General features: G+C 44.8%; 1 protein-coding gene across 1 annotated transcript in view; it reads right to left on the bottom strand.

Moving 5' to 3' along the window:
• The window catches only part of VPS13B (vacuolar protein sorting 13 homolog B), a 1,674,799-nt gene that overhangs the window by 127,771 nt on the left and 1,522,830 nt on the right, over positions 1 to 24,198 (bottom strand). Inside the window, 1 exon segment of the mRNA XM_030217225.1 lies at positions 18,409 to 18,555. Within this exon segment, the coding sequence (XP_030073085.1) occupies positions 18,409 to 18,555 (147 nt within the window).

Raw genomic sequence — 24,198 nt, 5'->3', positions numbered from 1 at the left:
CCTGTCCAAACCGACTGTTGCATCGGGTATCCTGCTCAAGGCAGTTATGAGATGTTAATGTGTGGACTGAAGACCACATTGCAGTCTTTGCAAATTTTTCAACAGAGGCTGACCTTAAGTGGGCTACCAACGCAGCCATGGCTCTAACATTGTGAGCCCTGACATGACCCTCAAGGGTCAGTCCAGTTTGGGCATAAGTGAAGAAATGTAATCTGCCAGCCAACTGGAAATAGTGCATTTCTAACAATGGCAACCCCCATCTTATTGGGGTCAAAAGAAACAAAAAGTTGGGTGGACTGTCTGTAGCGCCTAGTCCGCGCCAAGTAAAAGGCCAATGCTTGCTTGCAGTCCAAGGTGTGCAGTACGCTTTCGCCAGAATGGGCATGAGGTCTGGGGAAGAATGTTGGCAAGACAATCGACTGATTAAGATGGAACTCCAACACAACCTTAGGTAGGAACTCAAAAGTGTCGTAGGTGCCCTGGCCAAGAACTTACGACATGGTTTCTGCTGCTTGACCAGCAGGGAAATAGATTCAGCCTGCTCCAGTGGGAGAGAGTCTGCTAAATTAAACATACTTCACACTAAGGACTGCAAGTATAGGCTTGTGCAGAGTAGGTACAACTGAAAACAGGAGATGAGCATGGAGGTCTGATATATCTTCGACCCAAAAGAATCCAGGGTTCTAGCTTCTCTGCCAGGGGGCACCAAAACATAGTCCCTATAAATTCTGGCTCTTTTGAGTGAGGATTCAACCAACACAGAATGACGAGGCAACTGAGACCTATCAAACCCAGGGGAAGACTGAATCCAGTACATGGTGTCAATGTTCTTGGGAAGGAAAGTGACTGACAGAGGGGACTCCCAGTTCTTCACTTGAATGTCCCCTAAGATCTTGTGAAGCGGAACTGTCATAACCTCTCTAGGAGAAGATTTGTAGTCCAGGACCTTGAACATCTTAGCCCTTGTCTCGTTCTCCACTTCCAAAGGAATTAGGATGGCAGCCACCATCTCCTTTACAAAAGAGGGGAAGGAAAGGCTCTCAGGTTGAGACTTCCTCCTTTCCTGTAGAGGGGAGGGATCAGATGGGATGCCGTAGGAATCCTCTTTCAAGAAGTACCTCTTCTGAGTCCCATGAGTGCTTCTCATTGGTGTCAACCAAGATTTTCTCATAGAAGGACTGAGGCTGAGTCTGCCTTGACATAGAGGTATCATGACCCCATGAGGGGTGTCGAAGGGGTTGGCTCCGGCCTCAACTCTGGCAAAGATTCCTCCACCAATGTCAAGGGTGTGCCAACACAGGTGGCAGTCGATGCCAAGACCTCAAGTGGCATCAGCATTGGAGACCTCACCACAGGCTGATGGCCATGCGAGACTGCAGCAAGAGGTGTGGTTGGCACAAGCACCCCAGACAGTGATGAACTCTATAAGAGCCCTGTCAAAAGCTCATGGAGCAAGGTCCAGAGACCAGTAGCATAGCCACAGTATTCTGGGTGGGCCTGAGCCCAAACTGGGTGGGCACCCCCCAATCATTCTGAAAAGTTGGCTCCCAAGAGGGGGGAAAGTCCCCACAGTTTTCCCACACAAGCCCGAGCTCCTCCCCCGCCCGCTCGAGAAACGCTAAGGAGGCTCCCGGGGAGAGGCTGCAGCTGCTCAGCCCGACTTTGCGACTCTCCCTCCATTTACCTTTCTCGGTTTCCAGCTGATCATAGTTGGGGACCCGGTGGCTCCTCGCCGGCTTCTTCACCAGGAAAGAGCGGGGTATCCTCTGTTTCGGGGCAGCGCGCGCGCACCTCATTTGCACCGCTTCACATTCCGCCACATGCTGAACCTGAGAGCGGCTCACGACGCTGCCACGGGCAGGTGCAAGAAGGTCCAAGCGTATTAGCATAGGCTGCTCGCTGCACCAATCGGAGGGCGAGGGACAAGTGCAGGGGGTGGGGTCTGCTGCCTTAGGTTTCTTGGCTTGTCAAGAAGAAAGAAGAACAGGTGTACTTCTGATGAAGGTGCTCCACTGCTGGGTGGGCCTGAACCCACCCGTGGCTACGCCCCTGCCAGAGACGCTCATCGATGGCTGACATTGGGAAAGGCTAGGGTGCCGACGTAGAAGCAGGCTGCTGAATCTGTGGGGTCAAAGTGGGTGCCTAGTCCTGGAATGTGAAGACCCATGCATCAGCATCTCCTGTATAGAGGGAAAGCGGTTCTCCTGCGCAGGACGCTTCTCAAAGACTGGTGAAATCCTCGGTGCCTCAGAGCTCCTGGCACCATGCATCAAGGGCGATTGATGCTGATGCTTCTTCCGATGGCTGGCATTGATACTCCCCAGTGCCGAAGAGGACTACGTTGAGTCCTCTCAGGGTCAGGTTTGACGTGATCAGTCCCGGGGGGCCTGCATAGGAGCCGGTGTCGAGGAAGGTGGAGACCCACTCGATGAACGGTCATTCCCAGTGTGCAAGGGTCTCACAGCCATATGGACCGACACACCTGATGCCGATGTGACGTTGAAGACACTGACACCGACACTGACACCCAAAATCTTTTATCTCTTTGCCTCTCTGGCCAACTGCGTTCTCTTCTTCATATGAAGACAGAGAATACAGTTTGCAGGGGTATGATCATGCCCTAAAACACTGTAGACACCAAGAAAGGGTGTCCTTGCCAGAGATGGTCCTGTTGCACCAAGTGCAGCACTTAAAGCCACTAGGAACCTTCGATGACATGATAGGAAAAACAGCCATTTGTCAAATCAAATGACTCAATGGTGCTAAACAAAAGGAAGAGCACCAAAAAAGAGAAAAGGGAAAAAAGGAAGGCACAAAAAGATCAACCAAACCAGCTGTGAGACGTGGATAATGATATGTCCTCTCCTCATTGTGGAAAAAAAAGAAAACTTCTGGTCCGCGCTTTCGCAGTGGACAGGAAGGCACTCGTGCATGCACGATAGAGTGCATCTCATGCTCAAAGACCTATTTTTAAGCTTGTTATGAGCTCCGGACCGACAACACGGACCCGCATTACCCATCTGTGAGAATTATAGGCCTGCTTGTCCTTGGAGAAATAATTTTATTATATTCTAATGCCAAAAGACAGTCAGGTACTGAGAGTGATATGGAACTAATGTACTATAAATGTAAAAGAAGCTGAAACCCCAAAAACCCCCCTTTAATCAATGTGTATACCATACAGTGCTGGCCTGTTAATATTCTTAGAATTTGTAGCAACTTTGAACGGCAAGTTTCAAATAACTAGCCCTTTCAAAGAACCCTAAGACTCACTCTTTAATTTTGTTAAAACTGCACATAAATAAAAATAATACAAGATGCAGAACATTCATTCATTTACAGTAGGTTCTAATGCATTTTAAATGTTTATATTGAGCTCAGTAAACAGTTAACATGTCATGTTACCATCCACTAAGGGCTAGATTCTATATATTGCATAACCCCCCTCCACACACACACACACACACACACTATACCGTAAGTTGCGCTTAAAGTTAGGCACGGTTTATAGAGTAGCATTTATGCCCGGGAATCACACCTAACTTTAGGTGCATCCATTTGCACCAACTGAAATGTGGTGCAAATGTACATTAGGCACATCCCTGTTAGTCTATAACAACGCTCATCAATTTTAGGAATGCCCCCATCACTCCTATGACGTTTCGATTTCTACGCCCCCTTTTTCAGATCACGTGTGAATGCCAATTAAATCTAAATAGTGCCAATAATTGCTTGTTAAAAAGCCAATTATTGGAATTAATTAGCTTGTTATTTAAATTGCATGCACAAATTGGACGTGTGCCCAAATTTATGCACACAATTTTTGGCAACTTTTATAGAATCAGGGGGTAATTGTTTTAATGCCCTCGCTTCATTTGCTCAATCTGCAATCATACTGATGTCTCAGCTTGTGCTACTCTAATCTATGCTTTAGTTACATCAAGACTCCACTATTACAATCCAATCTATGCTGGCCTACACACCGCCTTTCTTAAAAGGTTTCAATCTATTCAAAATACAGCTATCAGACTACTATCTTGCACAAAGTGTTTCAACCATATTACATCTTCATTTATCTGATACCACTGGTTCCAGTCAAATCTAGGATAAATCATAAAATCTTGACTCTGATACACAGAGCTCTTCGCACAGAGTCCACCGCAGTACTTGGCAACCACCATTACACCCTTACATATTCTGTTGGTCTTCTGCTCACAATTCACCTCTACAAGATAAAGCGCTTTTTTCTATCTTGCACCTGCACTCTGGAACACTCTCCCTCTCTCAAGGGCAGATGATCAAAAGCCCTGCGCTGTTCCAAACAGCGCCCTAAAAATAGCGCTGGGACAGCGCAGGGCTTTTCTGCATCGATGATCAAAGATAATGCATGCAAATCTAAGAAGCGCTATTATCTTTATCATGTTTAAAGTGCAGGAGAATTGTGCCGAGCATGCGCTCAGCACAATCCTCCCGCACTTGTTTGACAGGTCTGGGCTGTCAAAAGCCCAAACCTGTCAAACAGCCTGCCCCGAGGCCCGAACAACGAGGCCCCCCCCCCAAACCCCCAGAAAACGTCGTGGCCGCCGGCGGCAAACCCTCTTCCACCCCCCCCCCGACGGGAGGGGGGGGGGGGCTGGAGGATCGGTGGGTCTCCAGCCCCCGAAACCCCCAGAAATCGTTGATTGGCCGCCTCTGGCCAAAGGATCTCCTACTGTGATCCTCCCCCAAGCGTTGTCCTTAGTTTTCCTGGTGGTCCGTGGTGTGCTGTGACGTCGTGCCGGCCCCCTCCCGGCCCCCCTACCTTTTGTTGGAGGAGGGACGCAGCCTGCCTGCCTCACTCCTCTTCCAGTCAGTCGAGGCACAAAATGGCGGCGCCCAGCCCCGCCAATTGCATCCTGGGATGCGCTGGGCGGGGCTACAGACCATGTAAGGGAATCGCTCCCTTACATGGTCTGTAGCCCGCTCAGTGCATCCCAGGATGCAGTGGGCGGTGCTGGGCGCCACCATTTTGGGCGTCGATTGACTGGAAGAGGAGGGAGGCAGGCAGGCTGCGTCCCTCCTCCAACAAAAGGTAGGGGGCCGGGAGGGGGGCCGGCACGACGTCACAGCACACCACGGACCACCAGGGAATCTAAGGACAACGCTGGGGGGAGGATTTGGGGTGGGCTGGAAGTCCACCGGACCTCCAGCCCCCACCCCCCCCTCGTCGATGGGTCACAGTAGGAGATCCTTTGGCCGGAGGCGGCCAATCAACGATTTCTGGGGTTCCGGGGGCTGGAGACCCACCAGATCTCCAGCCCTCCGTGAATATGGGGGGGGGATCGTCGGGGGGACCGGAGGTCCACCGGACCTCCAGCCCCCCTGTTCGCGTTTGCCTTGGGGGGGAAGGGGGGCCTGCCAGCATGCAACTGCATGCTGGACAGGGCTCACCATTCCTCCCCAATGATCCGCAAAATCTAACGCCAGCTCGGAGCTGGCATTGATTTTGCTGCGGCCAGCGACCCAATCTTTGGCGCGCTGGTCGCTGATCATTGGGGATGAATGCGTTAAGCGCCAATTAGCATGCATTTGCAAGCTAATTGCGCTAGAAGCCCTGTTTAGCATGCATTTGCATGCTACTTGCGCTGAGAGCCCTCGAGTGCGCTGTTTCAGGCGCTCGAGGGCTCTGATCATGGATCGGCTGCAAACTCTGGCGCTAGTATGGCGTTAACAGCCTCTAGCGCCAGAGTTTGCTTTTGATCATGAGGGCCTCAGGTTATGCAGAACTATCTTTCAAGAAATTTAAGGCTGCCCTGAAGATGCATTTGTTTTCCCTTGCCTTCCCTGGGGCAGCAGATGTGAAGTAACTGGAGATGGAGGCACGGGCAGCCATGTGTTATCCATTTTCTCATGTTCTCTTTTTCTTATACTACCTCTCTCTCTCATGTTCTCCTTTTTTTTGTACTACCTCTCTCTCTCTATCGTATCTAATTTTACAGTTCCTTTCTCCTTCTCAAAATTGTTAGGTTTTGTAAACTGCACTGTTGCCACTGGATGATGAGTGGTATTGCAAATTACTTAATAAACATAAACATAAGCATACATTGTAAAACACTGAGGAGTTGACTAGTTTTAGACATGTAAATGGTGGTAGTCTAGTTACTTACGTACCTTAGTGGGCACATATGTGTATACAAGACCTCTTACAGAATACCAACAAGCGGAAAAGCATGCCTCATGTTTTAATAAGCTACTTTGCTAGTGGGCATATGCATGAGTAGAGTTTGATCAAAGGGTGGGGGGAGTGCACAGGTACACGCATAAATTATATAATACTATAATTTATGTGCATTCATTTATACATCTAATAAACAGAAATACATTTAATAAACAGAAATAAAACAAAAGAAAGGAAATAAGGTGATACCTTTTTATAGACTAGCTTAACACAATGAAAATATACATATAACTTTAAATGGATTTCTTATCTCTTTAAAGTTATTTCTGCTATTGACAAACATATAACTTATAAATTCTGTAGCTGAATTTACAATTGATTGGTCAATAATCACCCCATGTGGTCAGTGTTTTTGCTTTAAACATTTTTATTTATTTTATTTTTTGTTACATTTGTACCCTGCGCTTTCCCACTCATGGCAGGCTCAATGCGGTGGGCAATGGAGGGTTAAGTGACTTGCCCAGAGTCACAAGGAGCTGCCTGTGCCGGGAATCGAACTCAGTTCCTCAGTTCCCCTGGACCAAAGTCCACCACCCTAACCACTAGGCCACTCCTCCACTCATTGTCCACTATGAGCTAATTTAGACCCAGATAAAGGAGAGACAGTCGATATTGTGTACCTGGAATTTCAAAAGGCATTTGACAAAGAACCTCATGAAAGACTCCTGAGGAAATTAGAAAGTCATGGAACAAAAGGCAATGTCCTATAGTGGATTAAAAACTGGCTAAAAGAAAAGGGAAATGGGATGTGATATACCGCCTTTCTCTGAGAAGTGGCAGATGTATGTGGCCTTTAATTCACAGCATTCAGATGATCCACTGCTCTTTTGGGCCATGGCCAAAGTAATACTCAGGGGAGACATTTTGGCCTATATGGCTGCACGTAACAAAAAAGTAGCACAAGGTATTTTACATTTGGAGCATAAACTCACGTTAGAAAAGAAGTTACTTGTCCAGGCACCTACTCAAGCCTCATGTGAAGCCTTTTTGGCCACTCAAGCTGCCCTTAATTCACTGATTCATGAGCGGACAAAGAAGATATTATTTTTCAGAAATTCTAATTTTTTAAATTTGGGACTAGACCGGGAAAATTATTAGCCCAGCTTACTAAAAATCATTATGGTTCCCGGTATATTCCTGTATTGCATTCACCTTCCAGCCATATCCTTAATAAAAGTTCTGAAATTGCCACCAAAGTTTTTCAACATTTTATATCATTCTATGCAGCCCCGGGTGAACAGTCTGGTTCATAGTTCCAACTTCCAAGACTATTTAGAGGACTCAGGACTACCTAGATTATTGACTGAGCAGCAGGAGGGTCTCCTTCTTCTGTTGCAAGCTAAAGAAATACAACAATGAATTAGGCGGTTGGGCTGGATTACTTTTCCCCGGAATTTTTTTAATTACTAGCACCACAAATTATAGCTCCTTTACATTCTCATTTTGAGGTATGCTTAGGTGAAGGCCACTTTCCGCCTTATGATAATGAAGCATTGATTGCTCTAATCCCTAAACCGGGTAAGCTGGGCACCCAGTGTGAATCTTACCGACCTATTTCATTACTAAATGTAGATATAAAAATTTTAGCTCATATTCTTGCTTATCATGTTTATTGCCCAGGCTGATGGGACAACATTAAGTGGGCTTTGTTACCAGGCATCATTCGGTAGTTAAGGTATGAAAATTTTATTAGCAATGTCAAATGCTCAGATGGATGGGGTTCTGGGTTTGCTGGTGGACCTGGACACTGAAAAAGCATTTGATCAGGTCCACTGGTCTTATATATCCGAAGTGTTATGGTATGTTGGCATATCTGGCTGATTTTATGAGGCCATACAGTTGTTGCACACCTCACTGATGGCATCGCTTTTGGTGAATGGGATGTGTACGGAGAGGTTTCCTATTGAGCGAGGCACCCATCAGGGGTGCCTTTTATCTCCCCTTTTATTTGCATTATACTTAGAGCCCTTATTACTCATGATGCAGATTGATGTTGACATACAGGGTCACTGCTTAGGCAAGGATGTCTTGAAAGTTTTAGCCTATGCAGATGATTTATTGCTGACCTTGGCAGACCCAGTTAATTCTTTGCCTGAGTACTTAGTGTAATTGCAGAATTTGGTTTTTTTTTCTGGTTTTCTTTTAACTTAGTGAAATCAGTTGCCCTTCCCTTACAGGCAGAGGTCTGTCAATCATGCATGGAGGGGCCCTTTCCATTGCAATGGGCCTTGGATGCCATCACTTACTTAGGTATTATTATTCCCCAAGATTTGAAGAGTCTTTATGCTTTGAATATTAATCCTCTGGTGTCTCACTTATTCCATTAGTTACAATTGTGGCAGAATTTCCCATTGTCTCTGTATGGTTGTAATGCTTTGTATAACATGCATCTCATACCATGGTGTTTATATGTTTTGCAGATGTTACCTGTTTTACTTTCTTATACACATGGTAAAACTATAGATTGCTTGTTACATCATTTTTTATGCAGGGGGAAGTGTCCAAGCTTGCCTTTGGCGGTCTTATATAAACCAAACAACAAAGGGGGTTTGGGCCTTTTAGACCTCTGCATATTTTCTTTGGCTGCGCCATATATCAGACTCATTCAGAGGTACATCTTTTTTCTCTGTGCAAGAAGTGGAGATTGGTCTAGGTAGCCCCTGGCATTTTAGTTATCTTTTGCATGCAAAATCTATTAATTTGGAATCCCATGGTGCTTGCACCCTTTTTTTATACTCCATTGTGGGCTGTCTGGAGGAAGGCAGCAAAGATGTTAACATTGAACCCCCCAGGTCACGTCCTTTTTGCCCCTGGTCAGGGATGCAGCCTTTCTTCCGGGATTTTCTGATGTGGTCTTCGATTACTGGGTTGATAGAGGTGTTATATATCTTTTGCATGTGGTTACTGATTACGGTAAGATATAATCCTTAGCTGATCTACAAGAGGAATATCATTTGGGGGCTCAAGCTCCATTTCAATATTGTCAGCTGCGGCACTATGTGGCTTTGCTGCCACCTGGGGCACTTACTTTGTCTGCTCATGAATCCCTCACAGAGGCCTACTGGTTAGTTGCTCAATCTCTTGTGCCTCTGAAATGTTATCATAAATATCTTAAATAATTTGTACCTGAACTTAATTACGCACAGTATGTGGGGAAATGGAATGCTGATCTGGGAATCTCCTTATCTGAAGAACAATTTAACAGATGTGTACTTCATAGGGGGGCACTTACAAGAGATGCTTTGCACGGGAAATGCAATGTAAATTTCTGTTGAGATTGTATGTATCCCCCCCCATAAAGCCTTTTTAGCCAAGCTCTGCCCTGATGATGTCAGTTTGAAGTGTTCACAAGATAAGGCAACTTTAGGCCACATGTTTTGGAGTTGCCCGAGGATAATGTCTTCTTGCAAATCTATATCATCACATGTGAGTCACCTTTGGCGGCAGCGGTGGAGGCCAGCAGCTATTATGTTTGATTCTGTGGGTCTCGTACGGCCATCGCCAAGGGGTTTCTTGGGATTTGTTGAACGCTCTATTTTGCTGGGGAAGAAATGTATCCTACAAAAGTGGCTTGAAGAGGAGCCTTCAACAGTGCCGATCGGCTATGTTACAACTTGCTGCTGTGGAGAGACATTTGTTTACTTTGATGGACTCCACACCTGGTCATCAATTTCAATTTTGCTGGGAGCCCTTTTGGAATTTCCTAACTCTAGTGGCTTGCAGTTGTCTTCTTAATTAAGGATTTCTTGCCTAATTTGGGTTACAGCTTGGATTTGAGGAGCATGGGGTGAGAGGAGGTATGGGTGGTTGGGGGGGGGGGCTTTGTTATATTGAAAATCGTTACAATGATGGTTCTGTCTTGCAGATATGTTTGTTTTTATGTACTTGCATTTGAATCAATAAAAATGATTTTTTTTTTTAATTAGCCCTGTAAGGTACTGGTAGCCAATGTAGTTTTTGCAGGAAGAGTGTGATGTGGTCACGCCACTTGAAGCTTTCTATCAGTCATGCTGCAGCATTCTGAATTTGTTGGAGCTGATGCAAACTCTTTTTTTGTTTGACCAGTATACAGGGCATTACAGTAGTCCAGTCATGACATTATCATGGCATAGACTACTGTAGAGAGACTCGTCTTTTCAATACATGGAGAGAGATTCCATAGCTGCCGCAGGTGACAGAGACAATTTTTAAAGATTGTTTGAATTTGTGGGATCAGAGCGAGCGATAAATCTAGCAGTATCCCAAGATTGTTGACCTGTGATTTCAGGGGAAGTTCATACTTCCCAAAAGGTCATTTGAAGTCTTTTAAAAATAAGAACCATGTTATACAATTTCCACAACTAAGATTCACACCTGATTCTTCCAAAAATGCCTCTGGAAATTTAGGGGGTAATTTTATAACTTGTCTTCAAGGGTGAAACGCAAGCGCATACATTTTCACTCCATGCACTTTGTCAGACTTTCAAAGTAAAGAATGAAAGTGCTTTCATTCTAAAAATTATCCGCACACATTTAGACACAATGAACTTGTGCAGATTATTTTTCTGAGTTAAATTATGTATATACTTATGATGAACTTCTGGTCAAGTGTGTTACTCAGAATTGTAATTGCAACAATAAATATAAATAAAATTAAAGTGCACATAGCATACATGTAATTCCAAACCCAACCGCACCCCCCCCCAGGAATACCTCCCCTTATAGAGGTAAAATGTTATGATGCATGTACTATTACCTGCATATATGGTTGTCAAAGCCCATTTCAGATGGGTAATTTTTACAAGTATTTTTGATGGTAAAACAATGCTTTAATAATTACAATAAATTTGCCCAACTATGCACCCAAGAGTTGACATTCAAAGTGATTTAACCAGCCAGAAACTGCACCTGGTAGGTTAAATTGCTTGTTTGGGACTAACCGGTCATATTAGGCAGCAGTTAAGTGGATAGTATTGCTGAGATTGTCTAGTTAGCATCCAACATGAAACCAGTTATTTGGGGGGTGTACCAGGGATGGAGTCAGCACTTGGCTAGTTAAGTGTCAATACTTAGCACTTAACTGGCCAGAGTAACTGCATAAATGGGACCGCATAAAAGTCAGTTTTCTCTTTATGTGGTTCAACATAGCCAGTTAGGTGCTGAAAATCACACTTAACTGGCTATGTTTTAGATGGCTCCGTATACCTGGAAATTCAATGCTGGAGCCCAGACATAGCCTGGAATTGAATTTCTGGGGATAATGCCAGCAGCGGTCAGCTGAATGCTGCTGGCTGAAAATCAGGCCCTCCAGACTAATTAATTTGGAGAAAATACCTTGAAACCTTTTAAACCTACAAGCCCAACAGCTTATAGGGTTCTAAGTATAATCACTGGTCACAAAAACTCTTCAATTACAGACATAAACTGCAACACTGCTTATCATTTTATTTGTTTTGATTAAACTCAATTCCACCTACAACAATCAATGAAGACCCATGTTTTATATATTGCTGCTTCAGGAAATAAAGGGGTCCTTTTACTAAAAGGTAGTAAAAAAAAGACCTTAGGATGCTCTTATGTTGGTCTTTCCCGCACACTAAGGTCACTTTTACCGCAGCCATAAAAATGTCTTTTTTTCTATTTTTTGCATTAATAGCCATGCGCTAATGTTGCCATTAGCACATGACCATTTATAAGATTGCTGCGTGAACGCTTAAAAATTAGAAATTTTTTTTAGCATGCAGTTAGCCCATATAGATTTCAAAGTTACCGCAAGATGCCCTAGCGTGTCTAGTACTACTCCACTTTTTTGATGCTTTAGGCATGTGTTAGTGCCTAATGTAGCTTGGTAAAAGGGCCCCCAATTTTTTTTAAAGAGCCATGTGATAGCATAAGCGAGGGTTGAATGCTGAGCCTTTACAGAACAGCTGGACAAGATATGGAAATTAAACAAGTAATCTATATTTTATAAATTAAAATATACAGAGGCCTGTTTACTGAACAGGCAAGCTTGTCTTGCAAATGTAATTGCTTATAAAGTCAGTGAAAAGTCCTCCCAGCGTTAGCTTCTTGTCCAGTCCCAAACACAAGATGCAGCAGATTAAAGACAGCTTTTCTCTAACCCAGGCCTAATCTTAGCCTGGCCACACACGTTCAAACTCTCCAAGAAAAAAACATGCTACCTTAGCAGCCTTCTATTCTCAGTCTGGATTCACACATAGGACTTAATTTTATAAATGGTGCCCAAATTTGGGCACTAAAAAAAACATGCTAAACGCTATTCTATAAACTGTGCTCAAAGTTGGGTGCCGTTTATAGAATAGCACTTAGAATCGGGATCCGTGCCAAATTTTAGGCGCAATAATTTACATCAACTGAACCCTGGTGTAAATCTCTGCACCTAAATTAAAAGTGGATCTCCCAAATTCTATAACAATGAATGCCAACCCTAGAAATGTCTCTGACCTGCCCATGGCCCTCCCATGTAGAAAAAGTTACAAGCATGTCTTTACAGAACAGCGACTATAAAGATGTGCGCATTAAGTCCAATTATTGCCAATTAGTGCTGATAATTGTTAGCACCCAATTATTGGTGCTAATTGGCTCATTATTTATTTATTTTTTATTTGTACCCAGCGCTTTCCCACTCATGGCAGGCTCAATGCGGCTTACATGGGGCAATGGAGGGTTAAGTGACTTGCCCAGAGTCACAAGGAGCTGCCTGTGCCTGCAGTGGGAATCGAGCCCAGTTCCCCAGGACCAAAGTCCACCACTCTAACCACTAGGTCACTCCTCCATTGTGTGCACAATTTGGGCATGTGCCCAAATTTGTGTGCACAGTTTTGAGCACGATATAAAGAATTAGGGAGTAAGAGGGTAATTTTCTACAGGTCATGCAAAGATAGGCGCCGGGATGCTGCACGCTAAATATGAATGCCATATGAGCAGCTACATGTGTATAATCGTCATTACAGAATACTAGCATAAGTTTGCAGTTATATGCCTAAATTTAGGCGCAAGCACGTATGCTAGCTCATGGCTGGTGTAAATACTTGCAACTGCTAGTATTCTATAACATATGCAAGTAAGCTCTGGGCATGCTCTTGATCCCCCTATGCCCCTCCAAAGTCCATGCCCCCTTGCAGTTGGCATGCTATGGATTTTGCATAATTTCATGAATACTAAGGACAGTTATGCATATAACTGTTAATTACTGCCAATTAGTGCCAATAATTGGTTAACACCCATTAGTAGCTAATTATTAAATTAAGTTACATGTGTAACTGGCACTATTCTATAAATTGAGCATGTAACTTTGGAAACAAGTTTATGGAATTAGGGGGGATAGTGAAGACATATATGGAGATGTGGTTCACTTCCTCAGGCTCATCTTCAGAGACTGCAGCCTTTCCTGGGAACCACCTGGCTGGAGGACCATTTCTTCCTATTCTGGGCCTCCCTGTTCTGTTCCCTTTCTAGGGTTTGGGCCCCGTCCTTCTTTGCCTGCTTGAACTATGACCACTATACTATACACTGCAGTCTCTAGCCTCTTAACGTAATTTTGTGGAGGAGTGTTATTATGGGGGACTGGCAATTTCCTATACAATTTCCTATACACTTCCTGACAAGCCAATATTCAGTCTACCATATTGGCTAATGCATTGCCCAATACTCTGTTTTAGTGTCAAGAAAAAAAAGAGTCCTTCATATTTTCTGTTATACCTTACACACCAGATAACCAATCAAACCAAAGGAAAACACTTAACCAATCAGTAGTCTAGAAACAATTCTCAATGGATCATATTTGTTGCATTATATATGTGTAATTGAGGAGTTTTCTGACCAATGATTTTATAAATTGAATGCCAATAATCTTATGAACATACAACATATATGCACATAAGTACTGCTAGACTGAACAGAGACATTCCCAGGGATGATGTTGGGGAATGGTTTGCATACAGACTTTTGACAATTCAAGCATATGTGCCTAAATTAACCCTGAAAATCTGTGCATACCAAAGAACAGATGTAAATGTAAGTGCAGAGTTTCCCTGGGGTAATCAAGATGGATATATGAAGGTATTTTAGATTGTAAGCTCTGAGCAGGGACTGTCCTTCTATGTTTAAATTGTACAGTGCTGCGTAACCCTAGTAGCGCTTTAGAAATGTTAGTAGTAGTAGTAGTAGTATTTTCATTTTTAAAATTCAGCCAAGTCAGCACAGAGAAAATTCTGTGTTTACCTTTTTACACACACATGTAGACATAGCATGGTGCCTAAGTCCAATAAAGGCACCTATTTTATAAAGATGGCATAGAGTTAAGCCACATTGAGCCTGCAAATAGGTGGGGGAATGTGGGATACAAATGCAATAAATAATCTATATAAATAAAACCCACCTCAAACGTTCTGAAGCTCACACCATGGCAGTGAAGCACTCAACTCCTGTACTGTTAAGTAGGCTAGGCTATGACCTATGAGGACCACTCACCCTCACTCATAGACCCGCCCTCCGCCACGCCCCATCTGCACATAAAACGCACCCTCAACGTTCTAAACCTGACTTTGTGGCTTCAGAGTTCGTAAGTTCGAAGCTCTGTAACCACTTTTAACAATCAGGTATCTGTGCCCCGCCCTCACGTCAAAACGTTACGTCGTCGAGGGCGGGTACTAATGACCACAACTACACTCGCCGACATAGGCCCCGCCCATCCCCCTACCCTCCTCATCCACACACTTCACTCCCTTCCTCCATCCGTCCCACTTCAACCCCCCTCATGCCCCTCCCACCGACATCACCCGTCCCTCCGATTTGAACACCCTCCCGGAGTCCCTTCCTGTTACTGCCCTCCCTTCGCGTTCCTTCAAAACCTCCCCCGAAGCCTCTGGCTGCTACCCACCACCCCAGGTCGCTCGCTCACTTCCCCACCCAGGTCACCGCACCGCCCACAACTTTGCCGCTCCACCCGCCTTCCCCCCCCTTTTCTAAGAACGCCCCACGCCCCTCCATTGAACTAACACAGCCAATACCTCAGAAACGCAGAAGTAGAGAACATCGTTTCTCTTCGGCTCTTCTTCCCTCCCTGTGTCCCGCCCTTCCGGAACTTACGTCACACGAGGGCGAGACAAAAGGAGGGAAGAAGACCTGAAAGGAAGCGATGTGCTGTACTGTTGCGTTTCTCAGGTATTGGCTGTGTTAGTTCAATGGAGGGGGCGTGCGCCGTTCTTAGAAAAGGGGGGGAGGCGTGTGCAGCGGCAAAGTTGTGGGCGGTGCGGTGACCTGTGTGGGGGAGCGACCGACTGACCTGGGGTGGTGGGTAGCGTCCACAGGGACGGAGGAAGGCGCGGAGAACCGGTGACCGACGATCTCGGGGGCTGGGACGACTGCACAGCTCTGGGGAGGGGCATGGATGGCCTGGCCTGCTGCCATGCATCGGAGGACAAACACCTTGCTAGCGCCCGTTTCATTCGTTTCAGAAACGGGCCCTTTTTTCCTAGTAAATAATAATAGAGGCATATTTTCAAAGCACTTAGACTTACAAAGCTACGTGGAGGGGCATAATCGAACGGGGGCGCCCATCTATAAGGGCGGCCATCTCTAATGACAGCCCCGTTAAGCGGCGTATCCGACTGTATTATCGAAACAAGATGGCCGGCCATCTTTCGTTTTGATAATACGGTCGGCGCCGGCCAAATCTCAACATTCGGGCCGCCCTTAGAGATGGCCGGCGTTAGAGATGGCCGCCATTGGTTTTCACCGATAATGGAAACTAATGGCGGCCATCTCAAACCCGGCCAAATCCAAGCCATTTGGTCGTGGGAGGAGCCAGCATTTGTAGTGCGCTGGTCCCCCTCACATGCCAGGACACCAACTGGGCACCCTAGGGGGCACTGCAGTGGACTTCACAAATTGATCCCAGGTGCATAGCTCCCTTACCTTGGGTGCTGAGGCCCCCGAAACCCACTACCCACAACTGTACACCACTACCATAGCCCTTAAAGGGTAACGGGGGGCACCTAGATGTGGGTACAGTGGGTTTTGGAGGGCTCCCATTTACCACCACAAGTGTAACAGGTGGGGGGGGGGGGGCCTGGGTCCACCTGCCTGAAGTGCACTGCAGTACCCACTAAAAACTGCTCCAGGGACCTGCATAGTGCTGTGATGGAGCTGGGTATGACATCTGAAGCTGGCATAGAGGCTGGCAAAAAATTTTTTTTTTTTAAATTTTTTTTTGGGTGGGAGGGGGTTGGTGACCAATGGGGGAGTAAGGGGAGGTGATCCCCGATTCCCTCTGGTGGTCATCTGGTCAGTTCGGGCACCTTTTCGAGGCTTGGTCGTGAACAAAAAGGGACCAAGTAAAGTCGGCCAAATGCCCGTCAGGGCCGGCCTTCTTTTTTCCATTATCGGCCGAGGCTGGCCATCTCTTAGCCATGCCCCAGTCCCGCCTTCAGTACACTGCCGCCATGCCCCCTTGAACTTTGGCCAGCCCTGCGATGGAAAGCAGTTGAAGGCGGCCAAAATCGGCTTTCGATTATACTGATTTGGCCGGCCTTAGGAGAAGGCCGGCCATCTCCCGATTTGTGTCGGAAGATGGCCACCCTTCTCCTTCGAAAATAAGCAGGATAGTAACCTATGGAACTTTGTAAGTCTGTGCTTTGAAAACGACCCCCTTAGCCACCTATGCAGCTTGATAAAATATGCAACTTGAACTATATACAGTTTTGCACAAATTCTTATCTACAAATGTATACCTGCTTTGCTACAAATGTGTACATGCACTCTATGAATACACACAAATATGTGAGAAAATATGCATATATATAACAATTCTTCTCCTGGTTTACCTAATACCCAAATTATGCCCCCATATTTTCAGCATGTGTAATTATATGACCATATTAGACTGCACAATTTTATAAGAGTCCTTTTCCATGCTTTAGATGCAGAAAATGCTTATAAAACCATCCTCTTACCCCCAAATTCTATATATGGTGCCATAAGTTGTGCCTGTTAATTTGGCTGCAAGGCCAAATTGCGCACACAACTTAATTGATCAACAAGCCAATCAGCACTGATAATTGGTACTTAAGTAATTAGCGGCACTAATTGCCTTTAATTAGAATGTACGCAAACCACTTTCTAGGTGTATTCTATAGCATAATGTGAGTAAATTCTAATGTGCACAGTTGAAAAGGGGGCATGACCATGGGTGTGGAATGTGCAGGTTGTGGGCATTTCAAAAAAACTATGCACACTATTACAGAATATACCCTGCTCTGCGCCTAACTTAGGCACAGGTATTTAGGCCTGGTTTTAGGTGGCCTAAATGGGTGCGCCTAAAGAATGGTACATGAGCGTATTCTATAAACTACATGTAACTTTAGGCACCGTGTGTTTTTTTGGCACCAATTTTTAAGGCACCATATATAGAATTCTCCCCGTAATGTCCATGCAGGTGGTCTTACATTTAAAAAAATGCCCCTTTCTCACTGCAAGTACTGGGTTCAGTAAGGTTAAGAGGGAAGAAAAGTCCAATTCAACATGTACCCAGTGTTTCTTGGAATTCTCTTATCTAACTATTGGTCAGGCCAAATGCTGCTTAACTTCTAAAAACTGACAGAATCAAAGCAGAAAGTGGTAATGGCTACAGGCCATGTTTTGTTCCTCTTTATTGAAGTCCGATGCTCTATGGTAATAAAGACACGCACATAAATTACATGCTGCATCTCCATTAAATCCAAAACACATACACATGCCTGTAAAGCTATGGCTCTAGATCTGGTTTGCTTCTTCTGCACAAAGTAATAGCTCAGACATTGCAGACTGCAAAGCAGATGTGCCTCCACTCTCTAAGCACCTTGTACAAATTCCCTGAACAGCTTCTACAGCTATTATGGATTATTTGGCCTATATTACAGCAGTAGTCTCTGAACAGATGGGGACCAGGCAGAACTAATCCTGAAATGTGTAGGGATCTGTTATAATGTCACAATTTTTTGATCCCTGCTCATTCCCAGGGCTGTATTTATGATGATTTCCTTTTTAAATTAAAACAACATAAAATTACTTAACTTTTTATGATTGACTTGTTTCAGTGATATATTCTCTCTTGTGATTTTTTTTTCCAGGAAGAAAACTAGATTCAAAGAATGCTTGCATTCACCCACACACAGAAACACAGTGAAAAGAAATCTCTCAGTCGCTTTTACCTCCTCTCCAGAAAGTTGTCTTGAAATAGACATTTGTGGACTGTAGAAAACCTGGAATGAAGTGTTATTAATTATTGTCATTTTGTCTTCAATCTGCAGAATCTGAATTCCGTACTGAACCATGGATGAAATGCAGAATTGGCACAACTGGAAGAAACCACAGAGAAAACATTACTTTATTTTCTAATGTTGTTAGGAAACAATGCTTGTTTTCTTGAACAGAAAAACAAATCATAGAGCCAGAAGTGCTAAGAGGATTCTACCATTTTACTTCTAGTACAAAACTGCTAAATACATCTGACCAGGTTTTCAATCTGGCTATCCACTACAGATGTTTAAGGAAGTTAGGGCCCTGATTACTAAACTGTGCTGTAGGCGCGGCAGTGTTTTTAGCGCATACTAATGCTAGAGACACTCATATATTCCTATGGGTGTCTCTAGAGTTAGCGTGCGCTAAAAACACTAGCACACCTTAGTAAACAGGGCCCTTAATCTCCATTATAGAAAATACAAAATTAGCTATTTACAGCTGTCTGCATAGTTTTTATTTTTTTAAATATAAAACTAAAGCATTTTTACTTTCAATTTCATAAATATACCAGTTATTACAAATAAATTCTACACTTGCAAATTGCTGAAACTTTCACTATAGTGCATTAAGTTCTTAAAAGTGTGATTTATGGTGCGCTATTAGCAGGGCCTATTGTAGGGCAGATATAAATGTGCATGCCAATATTGGGGTGGGTACCATCAGCTAGGAGGAAGGCATCTATCTCTTTATGTGGCAGTCATATTGGGGTTGTTTTCTCAGTGGTAGCCATACTGGGGTTGGCTACCTAGCAGTGGCCACTTTGAGACACAGTAAAGAGCAAGGGGAAAAAGGGACTGAACATAGCTGGTATGTTAGAAGGGTCTTTCTGCTTAGTACTCAATAAATCATTTCTATAGCGCTACCAGTCGTACGCAGCGCTTCACAATTGAACATGAAGAAAAGACAGTCCCTGCTCAAAAGTAGCATAACTAACACGGCAGCCATATTGCTGAGGTCTTTCAGAATGGCAGACACAATGGAGCCATGACTCCTGCTGTTCTGGTTTTCAAGCAGTGGGTCATATAACAAATTGTTGAAGAGATCTTATATATATTATGTACATATATTTTTTTTTAAAAGATGGTGGGATTTAGCCAGCATGGGCAATCAAAAGTATTTGGAGCTTAAATCTAGGTTATTGGAGCCCTATGAGAAGATATAGTGTGATCTCAAAGGAGGCTGGGCCTTCACTTTTACATAAACTGATTTATTGTTCTTTATCGATGCCTATATTGCAGAGATGTGCCGTCATAAAAACCAAAGTTGGAAAAGGAAGCGAGAAGGCTACATGAAGAGCCACTGCAAGGAAGGACAGCCACTTCAGATACACCGCTGGCTAAGCATATGAGGCTTTCCAAGGATGGACCCAATTCATTAGCTCAGTTAGAAACTGATGACCGCATCATGGAATTATATCAACAGGTCGACCTGCATGGCATAGCAGCTGCAGAACTGCAATAACACCACTACATCTTGAGAGTTGAGTCGGCTCAGTCAAACAAATGTGCTGACCCAGCAAATGGCAATCAATCAGGTACCATCGGCTGGTAAGTCTCTCATGCGTAATCTGACATATGCCGCATCTTCAACTCCGTTTGAGGGTAATAATTCGGATTTTGGTGATGATAAAATAAGAACATAAGAATAGCCATACAGGGTCAGACCAATGGTCCATATAGCCCTGGAACCTGCTTCAAAAAATGGCCAATGCAGGTCAGAAATACCTGGCAGAAACCCAAATAACAGTAACATTACATGCTACCAATTCCAGGGCAAGCAGTGGCTTCCCTTATGTCTAACTCAGTAGCAGACTATGGACTTTTCCTCCAGGAACTTGTTCAAACCTTTTTAAACCCAAATACGCTAACTGCTGTTACCACATCTTCTGGCAATGAGTTCAGGAGATAAAATATTTGTTGAGTGAAATATATTCCCTCCCATTTGTTTTAAAAGTATTTCCATGTAATTTCATTGAGTGTCCTCTAGTTTTTGTACTTTTTGAAAGAGTAAAAAAATCGCTTCAGTTTTACCCATTCTACACCACTCAGGTCTCTGTAGATTTCAATCACATCCCCCCTCAGCTGTCTCTTTTCCAAGCTGAAGAGCCCTAACCTCTTTAGCCTTTCCTCATATAAGAGGAGTTCCATCTGCTTCATCATTTTGGTCACCCTTCTTTGAACCTTTTCTAATTCTGCTATATCTTTTTTGAGATACGACAACCAGAACTGAATTGCAATACTCAAGGTGAGGTTGCACCTTGGAGCAATACAGAGGTATTATAATATTCTTGGTCTTATTTACCATCCTTTTCCTAATAATTCCTAGCATCCTGGTTACTTTTTTTTGGCTTCCGTTGCACCATGCACAGAAGATTTAAGTGTATTGTCTATAATGACACCTAGATCTTTTTCTTGCGTGCTGACTCCTAACGTGGATCCTAGCATCAAATAACTACGATTTGGATTATTCTTCCCTGTGTGCATCACTTTGAATTTGTCCACATTAAATTCCATCTGCCATTTGGATGCCCAGTTTTCTAGTTTCCTAAGGTCTTCCTGCAATTTTTCACATTCCGCATTTGTTTTAACAACTTTGATTAGTTTTGTGTATCTGAATTTGGCTTGAGTACTCCTTAATATGCATATGGATTGATCCAACAACATACTGAGAGGATATATAATCCCATACAGCTGTAATGAAGACCAGAAAAAATATATAAATAAATGGATTTGTAATGTTTATGAGGTCCATTATGGACTTCTCTACTGCACATGGCCTGTTGGCAGAGTCCTGTGTGGGGTATACCATCCTGATGGTATTTGTCTCATGTAGGTCTGGATATATTCACCTTCTCCTTTCAGGACTTTATAGAGATGCTGTTACTCAGGGATGTCTGCAACATAGATTTGGGTGCGGAGACTGTGGAAAGCAAGATTTCGCTACTGTGCTCTGTGGGGTTTTCCTTTCCTTAATCCCACCCCCTTGCGCACACAGCACATACCTAACAAGAAAATATCAGCCCCTTCCACAAAATGATGGATAGTTGAGAACGTAATTCGACTATACTGGCACCCGTTTCATATGACTGGGAGCCCATTAAGAAAAACAAGAGTAAATCTTGGGTACCTGGCCTTCTATGGGATGGGTCAATTCTTGTACAGTATGGTTAAATAAGATTTAAGAGAAGAAGGAATGATGCTTTGACAGGAACTCCACTAAAGAAGGATTGTTGATAGTGGGCAGACTTCGATGGTCTGTGATTCACAAATTAAGTATAAGAATCATGAGTGACTGTCAGGCTTATTTTTGAAAGAGAAGGGCGCCCATCTTTCGACACAAATAGGGAGATGGGCGTCCTTCTCCCGAGGTCGCCCAAATCGGCATAATCGAAAGCCGATTTTGGGCGCCCTCAACTCCTTTCCATCGCGGGGACGACCAAAGTTCCCGGGGGCGTCAGAAGCATAGCGAAGGCGGGACTGGGGCGTGTTAATACATGGGCGTCCTCTGCCGATAATGGAAAAAAGAAGGGCGTCCCTGACGAGCACTTGGCCGACTTTACTTGGTCCATTTTTTCTTGCGACCAAGCCTCAAAAAGATACCCGAACTGACCAGATGACCACCGGAGGGAATCGGGGATGACCTCCCTTTACTCCCCCAGTGGTAACTAACCCCCTCCCACCCTAAAAAAAAACCTTTAAAAATATTTTTTGCCAGCCTCAAATGCCATACCCAGCTCCATGACAGCAGTATGCAGGTCCCTGGAGCAGTTTTAGTGGGTGCAGTGCACTTCTGGCAGGCGGACCCAGGCCCATCCCCCCCCACCTGTTACACTTGTGGTGGTAAATGTGAGACCTTCAAAACCCACCACAAACCCACTGTACCCACATGTAGATACCCCCTTCATCCCTTAGGGCTATGGTAGTGTTGTACAGTTGTGGGGAGTGGGTTTTGGGGGGGGGGGGTTGTGGGGCTCAGCACCAAAGGTAAGGGAGCTATGCACTTGGGACCAATTTGTGAAGTCAACTGCAGTGCCCCCTAGGGTGCCTGGTTGGTGTCCTGGCATGTCAGGGGGACCAGTGCACTACGAATGCTGGCTCCTCCCATGACCAAATGGCTTGGATTTGGTCGTTTCTGAGATCGGCATCCTCGGTTTCCATTATCGCTGAAACATGGGGACGACCATCTCTAAGGTCGATCTAAATGTTGAGATTTGGGTGTCCCCGACCATATTATCGAAACGAAAGACGGCTGCCCATCTTGTTTCGATAATACAGGTTTCCCCGCCCCTTCGCCGGGACATCCTGCGAAGGCGTCCTCAGGAAAACTTGGGTTCCCCGTTCGATTATGCCCTCTGTGTGTATTACACATGTGAAATACAAATGCTGTGTGGCTCAATGGAGAGGGGAAGGGGGAGGAAACATGAGGTTGAAGTTTATGTTTGCTAACATTGAGGCATATTTTCAAAGCACTTAGACTTACAAAGTTACATAGAGGGGCATTTTCGAAAGTGACCTCCTACTTGCGATTTGGACGTCCTTGCAAAATGTCCAGATTCAGGGGCGGGGAAACCCGTATTTTTGAAACAAGATGGACGTCCATCTTTCATTTCGAAAATACCGTCAGGGACGTCCAAATCCTTAAATTTCGCCGTCCCTAGATTTGGACATTCCTAGACATGGACATTTCTGATTTTTGGCGATTTTCGAAACCAAAGATGTCCATGTCAAAAACAGCCAAATGCAAGCCATTTGGTCATGGGAGGAGCCAGCATTTGTAGTGTACTGGTCCCCCTGACATGCCAGGACACCAACTAGGGGGCACTGCAGTGGACTTCATAAATTGCTCCAAGAAATATAGCTCCCTTACCTTGTGTGCTGAGCCTCCCAACCCCCCCCCCCCCCAAAAAAAAACCCAATACCCACAACTGTACACCACTACCATAGCCCTTACGGGTGAAGGGGGGCACCTACATGTGGGTACAGTGGATTTGTGGTGGGTTTTGGAGGGCTCAACATTTACCACCACAAGTGTAACAGGTAGGGGGGGGGGTGGGCCTGGGTCCGCCTGCCTGAGGTGCATTGCACCCACTAAAACTGCTCCAGGGACCTGCTTACTGCTGCGATGGATCTGAGTATGACATTTAAGGCTGGCATAGAGGCTGGCAAAAAAAGTTTTTAAAGTTGTTTTTTTAGGGTGTTAGGAGGTTAGTGACCACTGGGGGAGTCAGGGGAGGTCATCCTCAATTCCCTCCGGTGGTCATCTGGTCAGTTCGGGCACTTTTTTGAGGCTTGGTCATGAAACAAAATGGACCAAGTAAAGTTGGCAAAGTGCTCATCAGGGATGCCCTTCTTTTTTCCATTATCGGCCGAGGATGCCCATCTCTTAATCACGCCCCAGTCCCGCCTTCGCTATTGTGCCGACACGCCCCCGTGAACTTTGGTCTTCCCCATGACAGAAAGCAGTTGGGGACGCCCAAAATCGGCTTTCAATTATGTTGATTTGGGTGACCCTGCGAGAAGGACGCCCATCTTCCGAATTGTGTCGAAAGATAGGCGCCCTTCTCTTTCGATTATGCCCCTAATAGTCGTAATAAAAACAGGTCCAGGTGAAAACGTCCAAGTATTCTTCGGGGACATCCTTGTTTTTTTCGATTATGGGCAAGGATGTCCAAGTGTCAGGCACGCCCAAGTCCCGCATTT

This window comes from Microcaecilia unicolor, chromosome 1, assembly GCF_901765095.1.
Source record: "Microcaecilia unicolor chromosome 1, aMicUni1.1, whole genome shotgun sequence".
In the NCBI taxonomy this organism is placed as follows: domain Eukaryota; kingdom Metazoa; phylum Chordata; class Amphibia; order Gymnophiona; family Siphonopidae; genus Microcaecilia; species Microcaecilia unicolor.
Note: the sequence above shows the minus strand (reverse complement) of the source record. Positions and strands in the feature narration are given on the sequence as shown.